This window comes from Phyllostomus hastatus, unplaced genomic scaffold, assembly GCF_019186645.2.
Source record: "Phyllostomus hastatus isolate PE091 unplaced genomic scaffold, TTU_PhHast_1.1 phas_contig_210, whole genome shotgun sequence".
Taxonomy (NCBI): Eukaryota; Metazoa; Chordata; class Mammalia; order Chiroptera; family Phyllostomidae; genus Phyllostomus; species Phyllostomus hastatus.
Genome location: NW_025333737.1, coordinates 38,598,988 through 38,619,396, shown reverse-complemented (window position 1 = coordinate 38,619,396; position 20,409 = coordinate 38,598,988). Strand labels below are relative to the sequence as shown.

Here is a 20,409-nt window from a genome sequence, read left to right as displayed (position 1 = left end):
CCAGCGGGCCCTGTGGCTCCCGTAAGCTTCTCGGTGGCTGAAGCAGGGCCCCCACCCTGGCTCCGGCCGGCCCCGCTGCCCTTCCAGCCCGTGGGTCCCAGCTGCAGAGCCCGCTGCCCCCGGCGGTCCAGCCAGGCCAGGCCACCTTTCCTCCACTGAGGACACCTTGTGACGTGCCTCCTGAGACCTCTGGCAGTCCCGAGGTGACCTCTGGTGACCTGCTTGCCAGGGAAGCGAGTCAGGGATGGTGAAATGCCACCTGGCGGGTGCTGGAAGTCCTCCAACAGGCACAGAAGCTGAAGACACCACGGCCCCCGGCCCTCACGCGGCCCCCCTGCGCTCGCCCCAGGGCCAGGCTTGGAGAGAGGGACTGAGGGACTGACGGGCAGGCGCTAGGACACACCGCCGGGGCCACGGGGGCCGGGCTCAGGGAAGAGCTTTGGTCTGCGGCGCTGCCTGCCCAGGGCACTCGAGGACGGGGGGCGGGCAGTGGGTGGGGAGCTGCGGTGCCAGCCCCCCGGGGCGAGTCCTGGCCCCGCAGGTGCTGTCCCAGCCGCCCGTGTCCGCTGCGTGTCCCCGGCGCTGACAGCAGGCGGAGCCCTCGGGCCCTGGCTGCTCGCCGACCTCGACCTCACTCGTCCGGAGTGGAGGGAGAGGAGTCGCGCCGGAGAGCAGGGCTTGGACTCCAGCACATGCCCCGGGGCCGAGGGGCCGGGACCCTAGTTCTGCCCGGTGGTCGGGGTCTCGTGCTGCCCCAAGTCTGAGCCTCTCGTGACCCTGGGGAAGGCCGTTCCTGGGCGAGAAACCCCCGGCACAGGAGACCCAGGGGCTGCCTCCCCTCCCCTGCTCCTCTCAGCGACCACCCAGGCCACCCGGCCGCGTGTCTGGGGCCGGGACGTCGTGAGAGGGGACAGGGCACCGGGAGCCGTGTGACACGTGCCCGGACACAGGGCTCCGAGTCTCCCGCGCTCTCAGGAGGATCCAGGGCGAGTGGCGGGTTCCGGCATGGGGACATTCGGGGGACAGGAGTGGGTGGGTGACCTGCTGACCGACGGTGTCCCCGCCTTCACCCTCTGCCCAGCCTGCCGGCCGCTCCGCCCTCCTTCCTGCAACCTCCTCCCTGCAAGCAACAGCCCCGGCAGGGACACGCGGGTCCACTGGGGGGCAGTGTCCTCCGCCCGTCCCCGGCTGGCTCTGCGGGAAGCCGGGCACCTGCTCAGGGGTTTGATGCAGGCGTGACCCGCCGAGAGCTGCCCGCCCCGTCGCCGTGCCCTCTGTGGCCCTCGTCTGAGCTGGTGCCTGTGCCGGCCCAGGCCCCAGCCCCCTGGGGCGGCCACACGCTGCCCCCCCAACCCCTCGCCGGCTCGGAGGCCACTCTGATACCCCAACAGGTCAAGCTGCACCCCCCCCGCCCCGCTCCGGCATTCTCCTTCCTCTTCACGGGGCAGGTCTGGCCCCGCGCCGGCGCGGCAAGCAGGGCAGCAGCGCGGGCCCCGGCGCCCGTGAGGGAGCTCCCACCGTCGGGGACCCCTGTCCGAGTGCCCCCAGTGCAAAATCACCCCCCCGCCCCAGAACCCAGCCCCCTTGCCGCGGGGCCGCCGAGACGGGGACCCCGGCGCTCGGATCGGAGGCCCGGCAGTACTGCCGCGTCATTGCTGGTGCCCGGGGGACATTGGAGGGACGTCTCCTCTAGAGCCCGAGGGCCCTGGGGTTGCGAAAGCCGCCCTCAGGGCCACTCTCTCCTTGCGTGAGAAAACACAGAGTCTCACAGCGTGTTCCAGGGCAGCCAGGCCTCGGGCGTGGACGTTGGCCAGGCTCTCACCTCCAGCCCGGCCGCCCCGGCCGGGCCAGCCTTGGGGGCACGTGGGGCCCTACACACAAGCCTGCTCTGGGCTCAGGCCTCAAGCCTGCCCCTGCCCCGACCCCTCTGCCGGCCCGGGGCCCAGGGACACTGGGGATCCTGGCAGCCTCCGGGCCACTGAGGCCCGTGGCACCTGCCAGCACCAGGGCGTTGGCGGCAGCGCCGGGGCCGCCTGGAGAGGGGTGCCTCGAGGGCGGGTGCCTGCCAGGCCCACAGAGGCCCTCGGGGAGAGGGGTCAGGACAGGGCGTGCTGGCCTGCGCCGGGGACGCAGAGCCAGTCCCCTGTGCCTGCGTCAGGGCAGTGGCCCGGACAGGCACACCGTGGTATTCTCAGGTGTCGGCAGCTAAGTAGGCCACCTGCTTCCCTCGGGGCCGGGCCCCTCCGGCCCCTCCCGGCCCCTGCCCGGCACAGAAGCTGCCCCTCTCCCCTCCCTTGTCCTCCAGGCCCTGCCTCCCGCCCAGGGCCTCCCGTGGGGCTGCTGTCCCTGAGGAGCCGTGGGGGGTCCGGGGCTCGGGACCGGAGGGGCTCAGACCCCGAGTGTTGTCCCCGATGCTCCCCCGTGGCCTCTGCTTCCCCTGGCCCTCGGTCAGGGTGGTGGGGAGCCTGGGCCCACCCGCCACCCCAGGGGAGTCAGAGGGCAGGCGGGCACAGTGCCTGGGCCGAGGGGCCCAGGAGCTCGGCCACGGGCAGAGCGCAGGGTGGGAGGGGGACTGCAGAGAGGGGTGGGCCCACAGCCCCCCAGGTCCCTTCCAGCCTCTGCTGGGCCATGGCCCCCCAGGGTCCTGTCCCAGGCCCGGCCCGCATGGGTCCAAGGGATGCTGGGGGAGGCCGGGCGAGGGTGCTGGCTGGCTCCTCACTGTGCTCCCTGAGAAGGCCCTCAGTGGGGGAGGGCGGGGGTGCCGAGGGACGGGGCGCCCGCCTGGGACAGGCGCACCCGGGTGCAGGGGCTGTCGCCCGGGGCTGGCCCGGGACGCCACCACCCCCGTCCCCTCCCCCACCCCTGTGGGTTTCCTTCACAGGTCCTGGCCGCTGGGGGACCCTCGGGGACCGAGGACCCCGGAGCACCGCCCCCACAGGCCCCGTCGGTGCCGCAGCTCCAGCGGAAACTGAGGGAGGCGGCCCGGGCGGCCCTCCGCCTGCAGCGGGAGAAGGAGCAGCTGCTGGAGCTGGGCAACCGGCTCCGCGCCAGGCTGGGCCGGCCCGCAGGTGAGCCCTCCGTCCTGGGGGACGGGGGGCCCGGTGGGGGAACGGCGGTGCCCCCGTGGACGTGGGCGGAGGTGGGTCCAGAGACGAGGGGAGTGGGGTCCCGCATCCGGAGGGACCTTGGGAGCCCGCTCACTGGCCGCCGTTGTGAGGAACACTGCGGCTCTGTGGCGCTGGCCGCAGGGTCCAGGCCGCACGACCCCCGCACCGCAGCTGCCTGGGCCCCGCTGCTCGCGGGCGGCCGGCCGGGACGGGGGCTGTGCCGCCCTCCTGCAGCCCTGTCTCCGCGGGCGCTGCTTCCGAGGAAAGGCCGGGGCACTCTGGTATTGCTCTGCCAACAAGACTTTATGCATTTGTTTGTTTTTGTTTGTTTGTTTTTAGAGAGAAGGGGAGGGAGGGAGAGAGGGGGAGAAACATCAGTGTGTGGCTGCCTCTTGTGTGTCCCCTACCGGGGACCTGGCCTGCAACCCAGGCACGTGCCCTGACTGGGAACCGAACCGGCGACCTTTCGCTTCCCCAGACAGGGTTCGACGCTGGCCCCCACCGCCCAGGGCGGCCTCACTCTTAAAAAAGATGCGGCTCGGCCCTGGCTGGTGGCTGGGTAGGTTGGAGCGCCCTCTCCTAGATGGGAAGGTCACGGGGCTGCAAGAAGGCAGCCGATCCATGTCTCTCAGAAAGCAACGAAAAGATGTCCTTGGGGGCAGGCGAGCAAAACAGAGGATGCACCCGCGTCCCAAGCGTGCGCGGCACGAGACCGGCGCCGCCCTATCCGTGCACACACTTCTGCGCAGGCGCAGCCTGGTCTCGGACTGGGGGGAGGGGCTCGCCCCGCCCCGCCCCGCTCCGCCTCTCCTGCTGCAGCCCAACCCGGGTCCCCAGGTCTCCGGTGGCTTCCCCCGTCCGTTGTTTTCGAGTTCCCGTGGGGACTGCAATGTGCAGGGCTTTGTGGACGAGACCCTGAGGCCGTCCCCTCGCTCCTGTCCGTGGCCTGAACGCCGGCCACTCGGGGTCCTGCCGAGGCAGAGCGCCCTGGCGACCGCGGAGGGGTCGGGGAGCGCTCCCCTGCCGGCCCCCAGCGCCGCGTTCTGAGAAGCAGTCCGAGGGAAGCGGGAACCGTCGATGGCAGAGGGTTGGACCCGCTTCCGGGCCCGGGGACAGTTCGTCACGGTGTCGTCGACGGGCAGTTTCCTTCCTTCTGTGACTCAGCTTGTCCAGGTGACGGCTGCACTCGTGGCGCGGAGCCCGTGCCAGGGCACGGCGGACTTCCTGGGGCCCCGCGCACTCCCTGGGCGCTGGCGCGCGCGCGGGCCACCTGGCGCTGCTGCCCGTTGGCGGACACCTGCCCTGCACGCCAGCGCCCCGCGGCCCGGCCTCCCTTCTGCAAAGAGAGAGGACAGTCCTCCGAAATGTTCCAGGGCCTTCCAGGAAACGTCAGGGCTTCCTCAAACCTTCCTCAAGCTAAAGAGGGGATGTAGTGTTTGGTGTCGGGGAAGTTCGTGAAACCGCCTGGCCAGACAGGCGGAGGGGAGCCGTGAGCTGGCCCCCAGCCGCCGCTCAGGCACTGTGGCAGAGCCCCGGGCAGAGCCCCAGGCAGAGCCCCAGGCAGACGTGGGAGCAGGCGGGTCCCGCACCGAGCAGCGTTCTGATAGGACACGAAGCTTTCCGAGTTGATCGCTTAAAAAGTGAGTGACGCTCCCAGTCTATTATCCAAAGCAAACCAGAAGTTCAAGAAAACTTTGTCCTTTCTTTTTTTGAAGACTTTGTTTATTCACTTTTAGAGAGGTGGGGGACAGAGGAAGAAAGAGGGAGAGAAACATCATTGTGTGGTTGCCTCTCGTGCGCCCCCTACTGGGGACCTGGCCCACAACCCAGGCCTGTGCCCTGACTGGGAATCGAACCAGTGACTCCTTGATTCGCAGCCCTCGCTCAATGCACTGAGCCACACCAGCCAGGGCAGCACTTTGCCCTTGTGACAGGAAGAGAAAACCAGTGAACTTTTGGCATTAAAACCCAGTTTGAAATCAGCATGTTTTCGTCTCAGCTTGACCGTGCGTAAAACCCCTTCCCAAAGACTGACTCCCCGCAGGCGGTCTGCGCGTTTCCGGTTCCACGTTCACACTCTGTCCTCTGCCCCTCCTCGCACCGGGCCTCCGGACGCACCCCTTCTCCCTCGCAAACGCGTCTCCACGCCTCGGACCCTTTGTGCTGGAACGCACACTCCACCTCCCTGGCGCAGGGAGGGGCTTCCCCTGCCGCTGCAGCTGCGGCCGTCGTCCCGCCCTCCGAGACCCCAGTGCCCGGCGCCCTCAGGAGCAAGGCGGCCGCGAGCTGACGGGCGCCCGGGTGCCTCTCGTGGCTTCTGGAAACCTGCCTCACCGGAACCCGCCGGAACTCTCCGGCTCCTCGGCACCAGGAGGCCGAGAGCAGGGGCCGGCAGGTCCGCCGGGCTGAGCCGTCGCTCGCTGCCCTCGTTGGAAAGGTCGCGGGCCGGCAGCGCAGGCCGGCAGCACGCACCGGCCACGCACTCCCGCTGGAAGCGCGGCCCTGAGGGCACGCGTTGCCCAAGAGACTGCGGCCACTTAAGCAAACACGGCCGCGTCCTTGCAACAGAGCCGGCACTCATCTGGAGTCCATCTCCTCAGCTTGTTTGCTTTTCGCCACCTCCCGGGCGATGGCTCACGGGGACCTTGCCACAGCGGTCCCCAACCTATTTGGCGCCACGAGTTGGTTTCACGGAAGATGGTTTTCCCTCGGGCCGGGCCGGGGGCGGGGACGGGAGGGGAGCTCAGGCGGTGGAGCTGGCTTGTCCGGCAGTCACCTGCCGCCCTGAGGCCCGGCTCCTGTGACAGGCCACTGACCGCTACAGTTTGTGGCCTGGGGGCTGGGACCCCTGATGAGGTGCCTGATGAGGTGGTAGACAAGGTCAGCTGTTACCCCAGAATGTGTTTCTTCTCTTCTTAAAAAATATTTACTTATTTTAGAGAGAGGGAAAGGGAGGGAGAAAGAGGGAGACAAACATCTGTTTGTGGCCGCCTCTCACGTGCCCCCCACTGGGGGCCATGGCCCGCAACCCTGGTCTGTGCCCTGACCGGGAACCGAGCCGGCCACCCTTTGGTGCTCAGGCCGGCACTCAATCCACTGAACCACACCAGCCGGGGCTATATTTCTTTAAAAAAAAAAGAAAAAAAGAAAAAAAAGATTTTATTTAATTTTAGAGAGAGGGGACAGGAGGAAGAAAGAGAAGGAGAGAAACATGAATCAGTTGCCTCTGGTATGTGCCCTGACTGGGAATCAAACTGGTGACCTATCGGTCTGTGGGGCGACACCCAGCCCGTTGAGGCCGCACAGGCCGGGCCCAGGCCGTCTCTCCGGGCGGCGCGCTCTGTAGCAGTGATGACGTGGAGTTGCCTGACCCACGACCGAGCCGGGGCCTCGGGGCCTCGGGGCCTCGGGGAGGGTGGTCCCCGCGGGTGGGCCTGCCCGAGAGGCCCAAATCCCCTGTGGTGTCTGACCGGAGTGCTGGGCCCCCAAAGGACGGTTCCCCCGAGCCAAGTTCACGAAACAAACTCACGATTCTCTGGGTTGGGACTTCTCTAAGAAGATATTTTTTCAGTTCCGGTGGTTTGCCCATTCGAAGGGTTTGTGTCAATAGTGACTCAAGCCGATAAGCCTCTTGTGGCTCCACCGTGGACGCGAGTGCCCCGGAGAGAGCAGCCCCCGCAGGCTGTGCCCACAGCCCCCGAGAGCAGGGGGGCCTGCAGCCACCAGCCCGGGACCCTCGGCCCCAGCAGGCCCCCGCACGGGGGCTCCGGGGCCCCTCGTGCCGGTCCCCTGAGGGCAGAGGTGCTGCGAGCCCCGGTCTGCTTCTCGGGCCACCAGGTGCCCCCGGGCAGCGCACCCTCCCGATGGTGGGGACGAGAAAACTGTCGTTCCCCCCCCATCACAAAGGCCAGCTCTCAGGACCACGTGGCCGCAGAGACAGAGAGGCGGCGTCCCTGGGAAAGGCCGCCAGCGGGAACCGGGGGTGCCGTCACAGGGCCGCCGCCAGTGCAGCCAGCCGGGGGCCCACGTCTCTCAGATCCCGCCCCCCTCCGGCCTGCGCACAGAGGAAGGAGGCAGCCCCGGTGCTCTCCCTTCCCCGGGCCCGGGAGGCCGGCGGGCGGGGGCCTGGCGGGGCCTGAGGGACACAGCGGCAGCCAGCCCCAGAGGCTACCCTCTCCTGGGAAGCGCCCACCTTTTGAGGCATTCCGGGCCGGGGCAATAATTCAGTTGACTCAGGACAGATCAACGGGAGAAAAAAACAATCTGACTTGTACCCGAGGAGGCCTCGCAGAAACGACCGAGGCAGATGGCTTTCACGCCTTCAGACGGAGAACCCGCGCTCGGGCGGCTCCGACAGGACCCGGCAGCCCGGGCTGGGGGCTCAGCAAGGAGCCCGTTGACCCCGCCCCCCGGGCCCCAGCCCCCTGTGGCAGCCACGGGGGCACGGCCCCTGCTCCCAGGGACACCGGGGGGCTGTTTCCCCAGAGACTGTGGGCCCAAGCGTGCGAAGGGGCCCTGCCGGGGGAGCAGCCGCATGGGCCCCTCACCGGGCGGGTCGGCGGCGTCAGCCCAGGCTCCGGTCCTCCTGGGTCTTCCTCCTCGCGAGGCTCCCCGTCCAGGGCCTCGGCCAGCCCTGCCCGCTGACCCCGTGCGTCCGGGCGGCTGCTTCGAGGTGGGCGCATCCCCGCGGCCTTCCTGACGTCCCCTCCCTGATCCCCGTGCGAACCGCCCCTCCCCGGCCCGTGAGACCCTGCTTCCGGGCGCTGCTGTCCGTTTGGTCCGAGTAAACCCGGCAACGCCCCACAGGTGTGGGCGCCCCTCACGGCGGGAGCGCGTTTCGTGGGGGGGCGCCCCGAGCCGCATGTGCCCCCCCTCCCGCCCGCCCCCCGAGGTGCTGCGGGTGTCAGAGGCCCACCCCCTGAGGCCCCGGCGCCCGCGTCGGCGGTGGGTGTTCAGCTGTCTTCGCCTTTTCTTCTTCAATTGTCTGCGCGGGTTGTCCGCCTCCTCTGGGCCGTTGTGACCACCCGCGCTTCGGTGAGAGAGCTACCCTTTCTCTCTGTCCAGCCTGCAGGGCGCCCCCCAGGGGACACGCAGTGGCCTGGGTCGCTGTCCCCAGGCCGCCGGCCCCCCGTTCCCCGTGACCTCCGCACGGGCCGTCACGTGGGGTCGGCGGATCCACCCCCCCGTCAGAGCACGATCCCCAGCCAGGGCACAGGCCTGGGTTGCAGGCCAGGTCCCCAGTGGGGGCACATGGAAGGCAACCACACACGGATGTTTGTCTCTCTCCCTCCTTCCCTTCTCGTCTCTAAAAATACATAAATAAACAAACAGATAAAGTCTTAAAAAAAAGCAGACAGGAAGAGACCTTGCTCTAGGAATAAGGGTGGGCTGTGTCCTTCCCGGGGCCGTGGGGCCCTGGTTGCTGCCGTCTGCGCGCACTTCTCAGACGGGGGGATGGCGGGCGCCCCGGGGCCCCGTGAGTCCCCGTGAGTCCCCGTGAGTCCCCGGGTCCCGTGGGGGGTGCCTCTGTCCGACAGTGCAGTGGGGCAGCTGCTCACGCCGACCCTCATCTCCCGTGTCTGCTCGACCCCGGCCGGGACCTGCCACCTGAGCAGGACCCAGCCGGCGCACGGCTGCGTGTGCACCTGCAAGCGACACGCTGAAGAGGGAGCGTGTAGCCCCCTGCGCTCCCGGGCCCCCGGGAGAGACCGCACAGGCGGGCGGGCCCTGGGGAGGGGAGCGCCGCAGTGGCCAGCAGGGCCTCCGGCCCTCCGCTCCGCGGGGAGGCAGCCAGTGTGAGGTCCCCGGTGGGTGCGAGGGCTTTGGGCCAGACCCGTCCGCCGTAAGCCGTGTGCCGCAGCCCCAGGCGCCCGGCAAGGCCAGGCCAGGCCAGGCAGGTGGACCCCCGGGTCGGCCGGGCCTCCCCGGGCTGCCTCTGGGCTGGGCCTGGGGGGGGCAGCTGGCGGACCGCCCTGCGCTGGTCCTGGTCCCGGGCCTGCCGAGCCCTGTGCCCCCCGTGCCCCCCCGGCTCGGGTCTGGTCTTCGGGCCTGCGTCCCAGCCGGGCCGCGGGTGCCTGAGGGCCGCAGGCCGGGCTCCCCGGGGGGTGGAGAGCACGAGTGGACACGGCTCCTCGCCCCCCTCTGCCCCTCTCTGCCCCGGCGAGGAGCCGGGCCGGGGCCTGCGGGTCCGCGGGCTCTGCCGGCTGCTGGTGCGCGCCCTGGCCTGCGCCGTGGGGGCGAAGGGAGCAGGGACACAGGGGACTCGGGTCGTCTCCAGGAGGGAAGAGTCCAGAAGTGCTGTGCACACAGAGCCAACCCCCTCCCTCACCTTGTCTCCAGGGACACCGGGCCGCCCCTGCCCTGGCCCGGGGGCCTGGAACCCGGGGGAGGGGCCTGAGACGCCCTGGGAGCACAGCCGGCCTCTGAGACAGCTGCAGCCCCACCTCGCCCGCCAGGTAACTGTCACCTCAGAAACGTCTCTTCAGCAACCGTGACTAACTGGTTTTCTTTCTTTTTAAGACTTTATTTTAGAGAGGGGGGAAGGCAGGGAGAAAGGGAGAGAAACACTGGTTGGTTGCCTCTCGCACAGCCCTAGCCGGGGACCTGGCCCGGTCCGGGCTTCCCTCTCGCTGCGGCCCCCCCCCCGTCCTCCCTCCCCCCTCCCTCCCCTCTTTCCAAAACTGGAGAAGTTTCCTTAAAGCATGACAGCGCACACACCTGTCACCTGGACTCACCCCAGGTGCTAACTTCCTGCTGCCCTTCCCCCGTCGCCTTCCCTCCCCCACTGCCTTCCTCACGTGTCGGTCAGAGGGACGGACAGACGGCTGACCCCCAGGCCAGGGAGCGAGAGCCCCGGACGTCAGGCTGCGGTGTGTCCAGCGGGGGCCCTACACGCAGACGGTCGCTGCGGGAACCCCCACCGTCGGGGACACGCACTCCCCGTGGACGCGGCCCGGGGCTGCGCGCCCCGTGCTGGGTCTCTGCCGTCCGCTCTGCTGAGCCGTCCTCGGCCTCGCAGCCGGTCCCGAGTGTGCCCGTGCGCACACGTGTGAACGTGTGCACGTGTGTGTGCTGACGTGAGCACGCGGGCCCGTGTGTGTGAGCGCGTGTGTATGTGTCTCCTTCAACCCGGGGCCGGTGCTGCTGCACAGTCCGTCGTGTTTGCACCTGGCGGCTGCGCTCTGCGCGGCGGGGAGGCCCTGCCCTGCCTCCGCCCCGAGCGGGTCTGGGCGCCGACCCTGCCCCGTCGGGCGTCCTGCAGACGTCGGTTTGTGGTCGTCTCTGCGGCTCGCTCAGCGGGAACCAAAATCAGAGGGAGCCGGGCAGCGGGCGGCAGCTGCTGCCACGAGTTCCCAGTTCGTGCTCAGGGAGCAGCCAGACGGCTGGGGTGGGGGCTCCGTCTGTCCTGGCTGGTGGGCACCAGTCTGCCCCTCCCTGTGGGCTTGTGACCGGACAGAGGAAGTCCCTGGTGCCCGCGATCCTGGAGTGACCCACCCGGCCTCGAGGGGAAGCTCAGTGACGCGACCCGTCGGTGACCCACGAACGCTGATCTCCCTTGCGGGCGTTCCCGTGGCAGGGCTCGGAGAGCGCCGACGGGGGACGCCCCAGAGAGACCCCACCCCACGCGGCACCCGCGGTCGGCAGAGACGGCGCTCCCCGAGGCACGGTGGCGGGCACAGCAGGGCCGGGGCAGGTACGCAGGCCCCGGAGCACTGGGTGTGCACACAGCATCGAGGACGCAGCGCCGGCTGTCTCGGGAGAGGGCTGTGGCCCTGAGCGGCCATCGTCTCGGCGGCTGGGCGCTGCGGGAGGGTGGCAGCGGGCTGCAGAGGGCCGGGCAGGGTCCCTCCGGGCGCGGGGACGGGGCCGGACACCGGGGCCTGGGGTGCGGGCCACCCCCCGCTATGTTCCACAGGGACCTGGCGGCCGGGGTGCGGGCCGCCGACCCAGGCCTCTCTCCTGGTCCTTGGGGTCCCTCTGTCCCGTCCTCTTCCCGAAGGGGTGCGGGGAGCCCCGTCATTCCCTCTGGGGTGGAGAGAGGGCGGTTCTCAAGGGTAATCCTGTCTTTTCCGGCTTCTGTAGAAGCGACCCAGCATCTCCACGGCGACTTGCAAGTCGGCCCTTCAGAAGGAGAACCGGTCCCCGGAGCCGCCGCAGGCTCCCGGGCCCCGCCAGGGCCGCGGCCCCCACACCCCGGGGTCCTCGTCGCTCACCAGCGGCTCCCTGCAGGACACCTGGAGGCTGCTCGACCTGGGGTCCAGCCCTTCCGGCCTCGCCTCCCAGGACGACTCGGCGCCAGCGGGTGAGAACGGGCGGCCGGGGCTCCCCGTGCGCCTCGCGCGTTTGAGCCGCCCGACTGCGTTGCCTGTGGGACCGGTCTGCTGGGCTCAGGGCTCCCGTCAGCCTCGTGGGTCGGGAAGAGCTCTGGCCAAGACGCAGGCGGGTCCGCACTGACGCGCCGCACGGCGTGGGGGGGCCCCGGGAGAGGAGGCGACAGTGGCCGCGGGGCAGTGTGGCAGCTTCTGGCCTCAGCGAGGGATCCCACGGGCGGCTTTCGCAGCCCGGCCTTTTGCACAGGGCACCTGGGTCTTGGTTTTGAGGTGGGGCTGGAGCCATCTGGCCCTGCCCTGCCCCCCCATCCCTCACAGGTGTGCACGCTCTGCACTTTGCCCGCCTGGCCGGGCTGCTGTCCTCACTGAGGACAGGGACCCAGCGTGCTCCCCGGGGCCCTCGGTCCAGATGGCCCTGCCGTGCCCGGGACCTGGACCTCGGGGTGGACACAGCTCCTCCTCCTGGCTCTCCCAGGCTGTGGAGCCCACACCCGCCCTGCCACCTCCCCCCACCCCCTGCCCGTTTTTTGCAGCAGCTGCGGCTCCCCACCCAGGCCTCGAGGCCTCGTGTTTCCAGCTGCAGGGGCTGCACCTCCCTTCCTGCTCCTCCTGCTGCCCCTGCTGTGCACGGTGGACCCTGTGCCCGGAGGCCGCCACCCCCTGGCTCCTGCCACCCCAGCCCCCGCCCCCATAGGTCCCTCGGTCTCATCCATCTTCACTCTGTCGGCTGCTGCGGGGAGAGTGTGGGTGGGGCCCAGCATTGTCCCTGACCCTTGACCCCTTACCTGCAGGGCGGGCTCACGGTGGGGGAGGGGACAGGTGTGCCGGGACAGGGCTGGGAGAGGCAACTGGGGCTCCAGCCTCTCAGACCCTGTGAGGTCAGGAGCGCCAAGGGGTGGGCTGGGATGGAACCCAGAAACCGGCAGCCGCAGGAGGGACCGGAACGTCACCCAGGCGGCCCTGGCCCGGTGGCTGGGTGTGGTTCCGCAAGGCGAGGGGTCACCCCCGGTTCGGTCTCCGGGGGGACACAGGCCTGGGTGGCCGGCCTGCTCAGTCCCTGGTCGGGGCGCACGCGAGAGGCCGCTGATCAGTGTCTCTGTCCCTCTCTTTCTCCCTCCTTCGCCCTCTCCCTGAAGGTAAATAAGTAAAATCTTTTTAAAAATCCTTGGGTAAGGATTTTCTAAAAATCACAAATATCTAAGATAATTCTTTTTTTGACCTCCAAAATAATCAAACTGGAGGGACATTCTTTTCTTTCTTTCTTTCTTTCCTTTTTTTTTTTTCCACCCCCACGAGCATGGAAACACGTGCTTGAGCAACAGACAAGGGCAGCCCCGCGAGTCCCGGAGCCCAGCCCGGAGCCACGCGCCCAGCGGCTGGGCCGCGCTGGGAGGCAGCCAGCTGCGGGGAGCCCCCGCCCGGGGCCGGGAGGGCGGGCGCGCGGCCTTCTGGGAGTGCGGGGTGTCGCGGCTGCCCCGCGGCCGGGCCCGGCGGCCACTGGGGCAAAGGGAGCTCAGCCCCTGCGGCCGGGGAGCCCCCGCCTCCTCCTCCTCGCGGCCGCGCCAGGAGGGACGGACAGTGTGGAGGCTTGGAGGTGAAGAGTGAGCGGGCCACCCTCCTCCCCTCCCCCTCCCTCCCCTCCCCTCCCTCCCTCCCTCCCCTCCCCTCCCCTCCCCTCCCCTCCCCTCCCTCCCCTCCCCTCCCCCTCCCCCTCGGGCGCGTCCCGCCCCCAGGCCCCGCCCGCCCCACTCCCCGGTGGAGGGAGTCTCCCTGCGCCCCAGCGCCGCCGGCCTCCGAGTGCACTTCCGCCCCTCCCCCTCCCTCCTGCTCCCTCCCCGGGTGCTTCCTCCCCGGGTGCTACCCCCTCCCCCCACCCCCAGCGTCTCCTTCCTCGCCAGTCTGATAGGTGAAAGGCGGGATTCCGTCACTGGTTTACGTTTCCGTTTTCATTTATTTTATTTTTTTGCCGACGTCACTCAGTGGGCTCTCGGTTGGGGCGACACTGGCGGGCAGGGTCACGCGGGGCCGGGGGCGCGGTCCTCCGACGGCCGTCCGGGTGCCGCCCTGCGCTGCGGCGTGGAAACCGCAAGGGCGCCGCGGGCCGCTCAGGTTCCGTGCTCTGTGCCGCGGCGACCACGGTCGCCAGCGGCAGCAGGCGGGGTGTGCTCCCTGTGGGTCAGGGCGCAGCCAGGTGGGCGAGCCTCGCGGGGGACAGCTGCCCAGGCTCTCGGGAGGGGCCAGTGGGGCGGGGGACTGGACACCCACCTTTACCAAAGAGAGGAACCCCAGGAGTCGTTAAAGAGGGTGGCACAGAGCGTGGATTGAGCTCAGGCTGCGAACCAAAGCGTCCAAGGTTCGATTCCCAGTCAGGGCACATGCCTGGGTTGCAGGCCATAACCCGCAGCAACCGCACATTGATGTTTCTCTCTCTCTCTCCCTCCCTTCCCTCTCTAAAAATAAATAAATAAAATCTTAAAAAAAAAAAAAAAGGAGGGCAGCATAGGGGAAAGCCAGCGCCGGCTGGGCCGGGTGCCGCCCCTGTGCTGGGGCGGGCACCACCGAACAAACGCCGCCCGCTGTGAGCGGGGAGGCCGGGCCCCCAGTGACCGCCCCGGGCCACCCCTGGGGTCCGGGGGGCCGGGGTGGGGGGCCCGGGTGGGCACAGTCAGGCAGACGCGGCAGGAAGCTCGGAGGAGTGTCACCGCCACGGTGCTGCCGGGCGGCCGCGCCGGCCTCACCCCCGCCAACCAGGAGGAACGGAAAGGGCCAACAGCACCCAAGGGCGCGGTGCTGGTGCCAGGTTCCCTCCTCCTCGGGTTCTGGTCTTCCGCAGAGCGTGGCGGCTGCTCCCGAGGCCGGAGTGCCTGTCCTTTGCAAAGGGCGTGCCGCTGGCATCTGACGTGACTGGACGAGGGGCCTCCTTCTGACCGAGGCGCAGCCCGGCCCCGGGAAGCAGCCAGGGCAGTTGGGCCGTGTCGCGGTGCCTGGCGCCCGGTCTCGGCCTCGTGGCCTGGGAAGGAGCGGGGAGGTGTGACCCGGGCCCAGAAGGGGAGCTGGGCGGCAGATGTTGGCATTCAGAGAACGCTCGTGCCCAGATTCAAGTATTTTTAAAAAACACGTACACGACGAGAAGAACTTAAACTACAAGAAACCAACCAACGAAACCCCCGGCAAGGAGAAGCACGGTGAGGAACGCCGCGGGGCTCTGCGGCCGCCTCACCCCGGTGCTGGTGCCGGTGCCGGTGCCGGGAGGAGGAGCGGGGCAGCCGGAGACCGGGGATGGCGGCGGCTCCAGGACGACCCCCAGGGGACAGACGGTGGGCGGAGGAGTCGCAGGGGCCAGGTCGAGGCCGTCGGCTCAGCAGGACGGGAGCAGAGCCCTGGCTGGCGGGGCTCGGGGGACTGGGTGCCGGCCTGCGAACGGAAGGGTCCCCGGTTCGATTCCCAGTCAGGGCCCGTGCCCAGGTTGTGCGCCCGGTCCCTGGTGGGGGCTGCGGGAGAGGCGGCCACACCCGGGTGTTTCCCTCCCTCACGTCCCCCCCTCTCTAAAAATAATCAAAACCTTTAAGGTAGGAAGGAAGGAAGGAGGGGGCAGAAAAGTATCTGAAGAAATCATGGCCAGTTTTTTTCTACATTTGATGAAAACTCAACCTGGGGTTTCGGGAAGTTTACCCCACGCGGCAGGAGAATCACGTGGGCGCCTCCCAGGGGCCCGCGCGGCCAGGGTTCCGGGCACCCGCGAGGAAGATGGGACCTGCAGAGCAGCCGAAGGGAAGGGGGGGGCGCACCCCGCAGAGGGGGGCGCGGTGGACCCCGAGGCAGGCCCCTCTCCAGAGGCGGCGGGAGCCTGGCAACCACGGCCCGGTCCCCCTCAACGGGCCGCACGCAGAACCTTCGAGAGTTCAGGCAGAACAAAGCTCACGGGGGCTCTGGTCCCCACCTGAGGGCTTGTTTCCTCGTCGCTGTTCTAGAGAGAGAGAGGACGGGAAGGAAACATCGGTGAGAGAGAGGGGTGTCCGCTGGCCGCCTCCTGTCCACGCCCTGGCCGGGGACGATACCTGTCTGGACCGGGGATCGAACCTGCAACCTTTTGGTGACGGGGCGATGCTCCAACCAAACGAGCCCCAGGCTGGGCCGGGCCAGGCCAGCGGGCTGTCCAAAGCGCAGGTGCTGGCCCTTCTCTCCGGGCTCGCCCAGCACGCGGGGGGCCCATCGCCTCCCTGGGACGCCGGCTGCTCTGCTCGCGCGCTGGTGGCGCCCCAGGCCCGGGAGGCGCCTCCCCCAGGACCGTGTGTCCCGACCGAGTGCGGGGCTGCGACCCGGATGGTGCAGCTGCTGGACGAAAGCCCGTCTGTCAGGTGCGAAGTCGAGAGGGTGTGGGGGCCCCGGGGGCCCCCGACCCGCCCATCACCTCTCCAGTGGCCAGCAGTGTGTGGCCACAGGGGTCAGGCCGAGTGTGCCAGTGGGCTGGGTGTGCGCCCGGGCTCTTCCCCAGCGCCACCTGCACGGCCCAGCCCGCACGGCCCAGCCCGGCCTCCCGGAGTGGTTCGGTGAGGCGGGCCCAGCGCTGGCCTGGAAAGACGCTGCCGCAAACGCCCGGCACGGAGGGCTCACAGAGGCCGCGGCCGCCGGTGGCCTGCGCCCCGTCCGTGCCCTCACCCGGTGGTGACCCCGCCTTGGTCGGCCGGCCTCAGGCTTGCGGAAGTGGCCGTGTGCGGTGTCCTGCCCAGAGCTCTGCACTGCTCCTGGCTGCGGTCCCCGCCAGCGCACTGGGCCGCGCACCAACCACGCAGGTCAACGCCTGGCCGCCGGCACCTCACACCGAAGCCCTTCGCTCTTCCCACACTTGATGGCGACCCACTTCCAGCACCCGCCTGACGGAGCTCCCATCCGCTGCTGCGCGGCCTGGGCAGCCCCACGCACGGCTCTGTGGGCCTGCGGGTCCCTGTGCTGCCCTCGCCTGCTTAAGGGATAAAAAGGGCCAACCGGTGTCCGCTCTCTCCCTCCCTTTCAGAACGACGAGTAAGACGGAAACGGGCTGTTCCCTGCCGTTTCGGCCGCTCTGGAAGTTGCGTGGGAGCAGCCTCGTCGCCTCCCCAGCGGCATGGGGGGCGGCGGGGGTCCAGGGAGGGGAGGTGCACTGTCTAGGTCCCCACCCCCGGCGCGGCGGCCCGACGGGCGACATGCCGTTTTGTTTGACGCTGGTTTCGGAATTCCCCGTGAATTCCGCCGAACTGGGCTTCCTGCACTGGCGCACGGACAGCTGCCCCGCTGTCCCCCCCTCTGCCCCCCGCCCCCCCCCCCGTGCTCCGGTCAGTCTTACTGGTGTCCACGCACCACGGGCTGGGGGTTCTGTTCGTGCTCCTGGGGCTTCCGTTCCGCCGAAGTTTGCCTTTACGATTTCCTCGTTTCTGGTTCTGGTGCGTTCTTCCAGCTTCTCAGGCGGGAGGTGGTCACCTCCGGGTGGCCACGGCGCCTCGCAGTGGGTGGCAGCGTGTCCTGCACGTTCGGCTGCAAGGTCCCTGGCTCACCTCCGGCCTCCTCCTCCAGCCAGGCGCCACTCCACCAGGGGGTGGGCGAGGCGGTGAGGGGAGGGGCGGGGTCGGCTCCCAGGTCCATTCCCTCCGTGTGGAGCGGACTGGGACGCGCCCCGCCCCGGCCGCGGCCGGCTCCCCGTCGGCTCCCGTGTCTGATGGCGGCACCAGCCAGTGCACTCTCGGCGGCGCGGGCTGCAGCGGGTGGGCGAGCGGAGGAGCCGCAGGGGACCGCGTGGCCCAGCCCGCTCTGCCTCGGTCGGTGCCTGTGGCCGACTTCCACCCCCTTCATTCCAGCCCCACGTGTCCTCACCCCCCATGGGGTCGGGTCTCGGCTGCTCCTCAAACCCAGTCTGAGGCGCTCGTGCCCGCATGAAGCGCCCGCACTCACCTGTGCCTCGCGCGCGGGATCCTGCTCGGTGGGGACGCCCTCTCCGGGACCACGTGCACCCCCACGCGTTCACCTCCTGGCCCGTCCCCGCTCCGCCGCCTGCCCGGGCACAGCCCCGGCCTCGCCTCCTGCGTCCTCGCGGCGTCTGCTGGGAGTCCCCTCTGGACGCGTCCTCTGGGAGCTGCAGGGCCGTCGTCGCCAGGGAGCTCAAGGCCCCCTCTGCGACTCGGGAGGGACGGCGGGGGGCCTCCCAGGCCTGGCCGCTGCAGCCGGGGGGCGAGGCGGCACGCTCGGACCCCGTTACACGCCCGCCGTGGTCCCGATGCCGCAGGCTTCACGCCCTGCAGGCGGGGACCTCGCACCCCGAAACTTGCAGTGTGGTCCCGCGGACACTGCCCCCAGAGGCCGCCGAGAGGCCGCCTGGGCCCCCGGGACCTGTCTGCAGGGTCCCAGCCGTGCGGCTCCCGCTCGGGCCAAGTCAGACAGGGAGCAGCAGAGACGCTGGGAGCACCCTCCCCGCCCACCCCGGAGTGGCTGCGCTTCTGTGCGAAAGGAGAGCCTTGCCTCACCGGCCGCTGTCCTCCCGCCAAGGGGAGCAGAGGGCAGCCAGTGGCTGTGTGGCCCCTGGGGGCCCCAGGCCGGGGCCGGCCTGGCTGACCCCGCGGTGCAGCCCCCCACGGGCCCCTTTGGAAAAGGTATCTTTCATGAAGTTTATCTCCTTTCCCAGGTTGTGGGCTTGGATCCCTGTGAGCCCATAGTCATAAAGGGGCTCAGGGCCAGGGTGAGGGGGCGTGGGGTGTTGGGCGCGGGGCGTGTGCGGGGCTCCCGCGGAAGCAGGAAGTCTCAGAGGAAGCGAGGGCCATCCCTCGCTTCCCAGAGGAAGCGACAGGCAGGTCGTCGCCCCAAAGAAGGGAAGATGGGGGGACAGGCCCGGCTGCAGAGGCCTCCTCCTGAGCGCCACCCCAGCCCCGGGCAGGGGGCGGGCAGCTCTGGGGAGCCGGATGTGGATGGGCTGGGCGAGGGCTCCCGGCCGGCAGGGAGCCGGGACCAGGGCTGCCCCTTGGAGGACACTCCTCCACTCCACGCAGGTTCACAGGGTCCGTCCAGGCCCCAGGGGCAGGCCCGCGAGCTGGGCACCGTCGGCCAGGGAGCTGCCCCCGGGAGGGGCTGGCGGGCTCGGTCCCGCTCGGGGCTCAGGGACAGGGCCTCGGTCTCGGGGACCAGCAGCAGCCCCATGGGAAGCAGGAGCCCGCCCTTTGCCCGCCGTCTCCCGGGGCCCACCAGGGGCCAGGGCCGGAGGAGACGCCTGGGCTAGGCTGGCCGAACAGGTCGGGTGAGAAGGAGAAGGCGAGCTAGCCACTGGACGGAGCGGGAGCACAGGTCCGGCCACTTGGGTGGGGCGGCAACCACAGGGGGTGCCAGGGCCAGCACCCTGTCCTTGGGCTCAGAGTCCCCCCTGCCCCCGCCAGCCCGCGTCTCAGGGTGCCCAGGTGGCAGGAAGGAAGTGACCGCTGACCGAGGTCAGAGCCTGCTGGTTTGCTTGTCAAGAGGGGCTGGGATCTGAGGCCTCCACCCTTGCCCCCCCCAGGACTGGGCGCTCAGAGGCCAGGCAGTAGGAGTGTCCCAGAGTGCGGGAGGGAGGCCCTGGGGTGTGGGAGCCCAAGGCACTTTGGGGAAGCACAGGAGGAAAGAAGGGGCCCCAGGGGAGGGCTGGGCACTGGGGCACGTCCCGCAGACCTCCGCCCCAGCACCGGCAGGCCACGGTGCGCCTCCCCGGCCTGGTCCTCCAGTGGCCCCCGCCCCACACAGCCCTGCGCCTCCCTTCCCAGGCTGCCTGAGGGCCCGCTTGTCCTCAGGGCCCGCCTGTGCCTCACACGGCCACATGCTGGGTGGCCCCCAAGACCTCACTCCCCTCACAGCTGGGCACTGTGCAGAGAGCAGGCATCAGCCAGGCGTCTCGGCCCCTCGCCCGGCCTGCTGGCCCCCATGAGGGGGAGCTAATCCTGGGCTTGCATCTTACGATTGCTTCTTAATGACAACATCATTATTGTACAAAAGAAATACATCCTTAGTTCCAAACATTTGGAAAAACAGTGGAATCTCCAAAGGTAAAGTTTGGGGCTGCCGGGCAGTTGGAGGTGCTCAGGGCCCAGTGCGTGGCTGGGCCCTGTGGGAGGGCGCCTGGCCCGCGTGGGCTCCTGTGGGGAGGACCAGGGCGCAGGGTGGCCGGGCCCCGCTCCCGAAACCCACACCCCAGCCCCGTGAGGTGACGCGCTCTCCTCCGGGTTCTCGCCTGGCAGAGCTCACGGAGCCTGCAGCAGCCGACCGCCCCAGACCCGTCAGCGGGCGCCCCAGGGAGACGCGGGCAGCCTTCGCCGTCCAGGGGGTGAAGATGGACGCCCAGGCCAAGGCCACACCCGCCAGACCTCCCCGGGCTCACCCTGCGAACCCTAAACGCTGCCAGCGGGCCCCCAAGATCCGGAACTACAATGTGAAGGACTGACTCCGCCCCTCCCCTCCTCTCTCTCCACAGCAGGGGGTGCGTGTGTGTGCACACGGGGTTGGGGGGGTACTGTGAGCCACGGCACGGGGTCCCCCGCGCTGGTGGGGCATCTCGCAGAGGAGGTGCGGATCCCATTAAAGCTGTGCCTCCCCCTCTCTCTCGCCGGGGTGTTGTTTACCTGGCCTACTTGGGCAGCAGCGTCAGGGCCTCGCCAGCAGCCTGAGTCGCCGCCCACAGCCAACCACCTGTGCGCTGCCTGGCAGAGAGCAGTCGGAATGCCTGCCCGCCACAAACAACGAAAGCCGCCCCCAGAGAGCACTGTGCGGGGGTGGGGGGTAGGGGTGGTCCACAGTGAAAGTGGTGGAGCTGGGTGACCCCACGTGTCCAGATGGGGCCCCCGCCGTGTCCTGCACGCCAGGGCGCCCGTGCCGGGGTGCTGCTGGGGCGGATGTGGCCCCAGACTCAGCACGTGCAAGAGGGACAAACACGGAAACTGGTGTCTCCGTTCCACGTATTACAAGGCCACACCCAACTCCCCCACGAG

The 20,409-nt window shown here is 69.5% G+C and overlaps 1 protein-coding gene and 1 long non-coding RNA gene across 2 annotated transcripts in view; one reads left to right on the top strand and one right to left on the bottom strand.

The window, feature by feature from the left end:
• The window catches only part of CCDC57 (coiled-coil domain containing 57), a 37,556-nt gene extending 17,470 nt beyond the window's left edge, over window positions 1-20,086 (top strand). The window contains exons 17-24 of the mRNA XM_045836765.1: window positions 2,882-3,068; window positions 9,447-9,562; window positions 10,684-10,800; window positions 11,190-11,409; window positions 11,756-11,840; window positions 11,971-12,180; window positions 12,760-13,031; window positions 19,663-20,086. Coding sequence (XP_045692721.1) covers window positions 2,882-3,068; window positions 9,447-9,562; window positions 10,684-10,800; window positions 11,190-11,409; window positions 11,756-11,840; window positions 11,971-12,180; window positions 12,760-13,031; window positions 19,663-19,865 — 1,410 coding nt within the window. The 3' untranslated portion in view covers window positions 19,866-20,086. The remainder of the gene's footprint in view (window positions 1-2,881; window positions 3,069-9,446; window positions 9,563-10,683; window positions 10,801-11,189; window positions 11,410-11,755; window positions 11,841-11,970; window positions 12,181-12,759; window positions 13,032-19,662) is intronic.
• On the bottom strand, window positions 14,629-17,819 carry LOC123817509. The gene is made up of 5 exons (XR_006785437.1): window positions 17,363-17,819; window positions 16,775-16,948; window positions 15,518-15,769; window positions 15,110-15,404; window positions 14,629-14,851 (listed from the first exon to the last, which is right to left on the bottom strand). It is a non-coding gene; the product is annotated as an uncharacterized LOC123817509 (long non-coding RNA).
• Window positions 20,087-20,409: the final 323 nt, after the last annotated feature.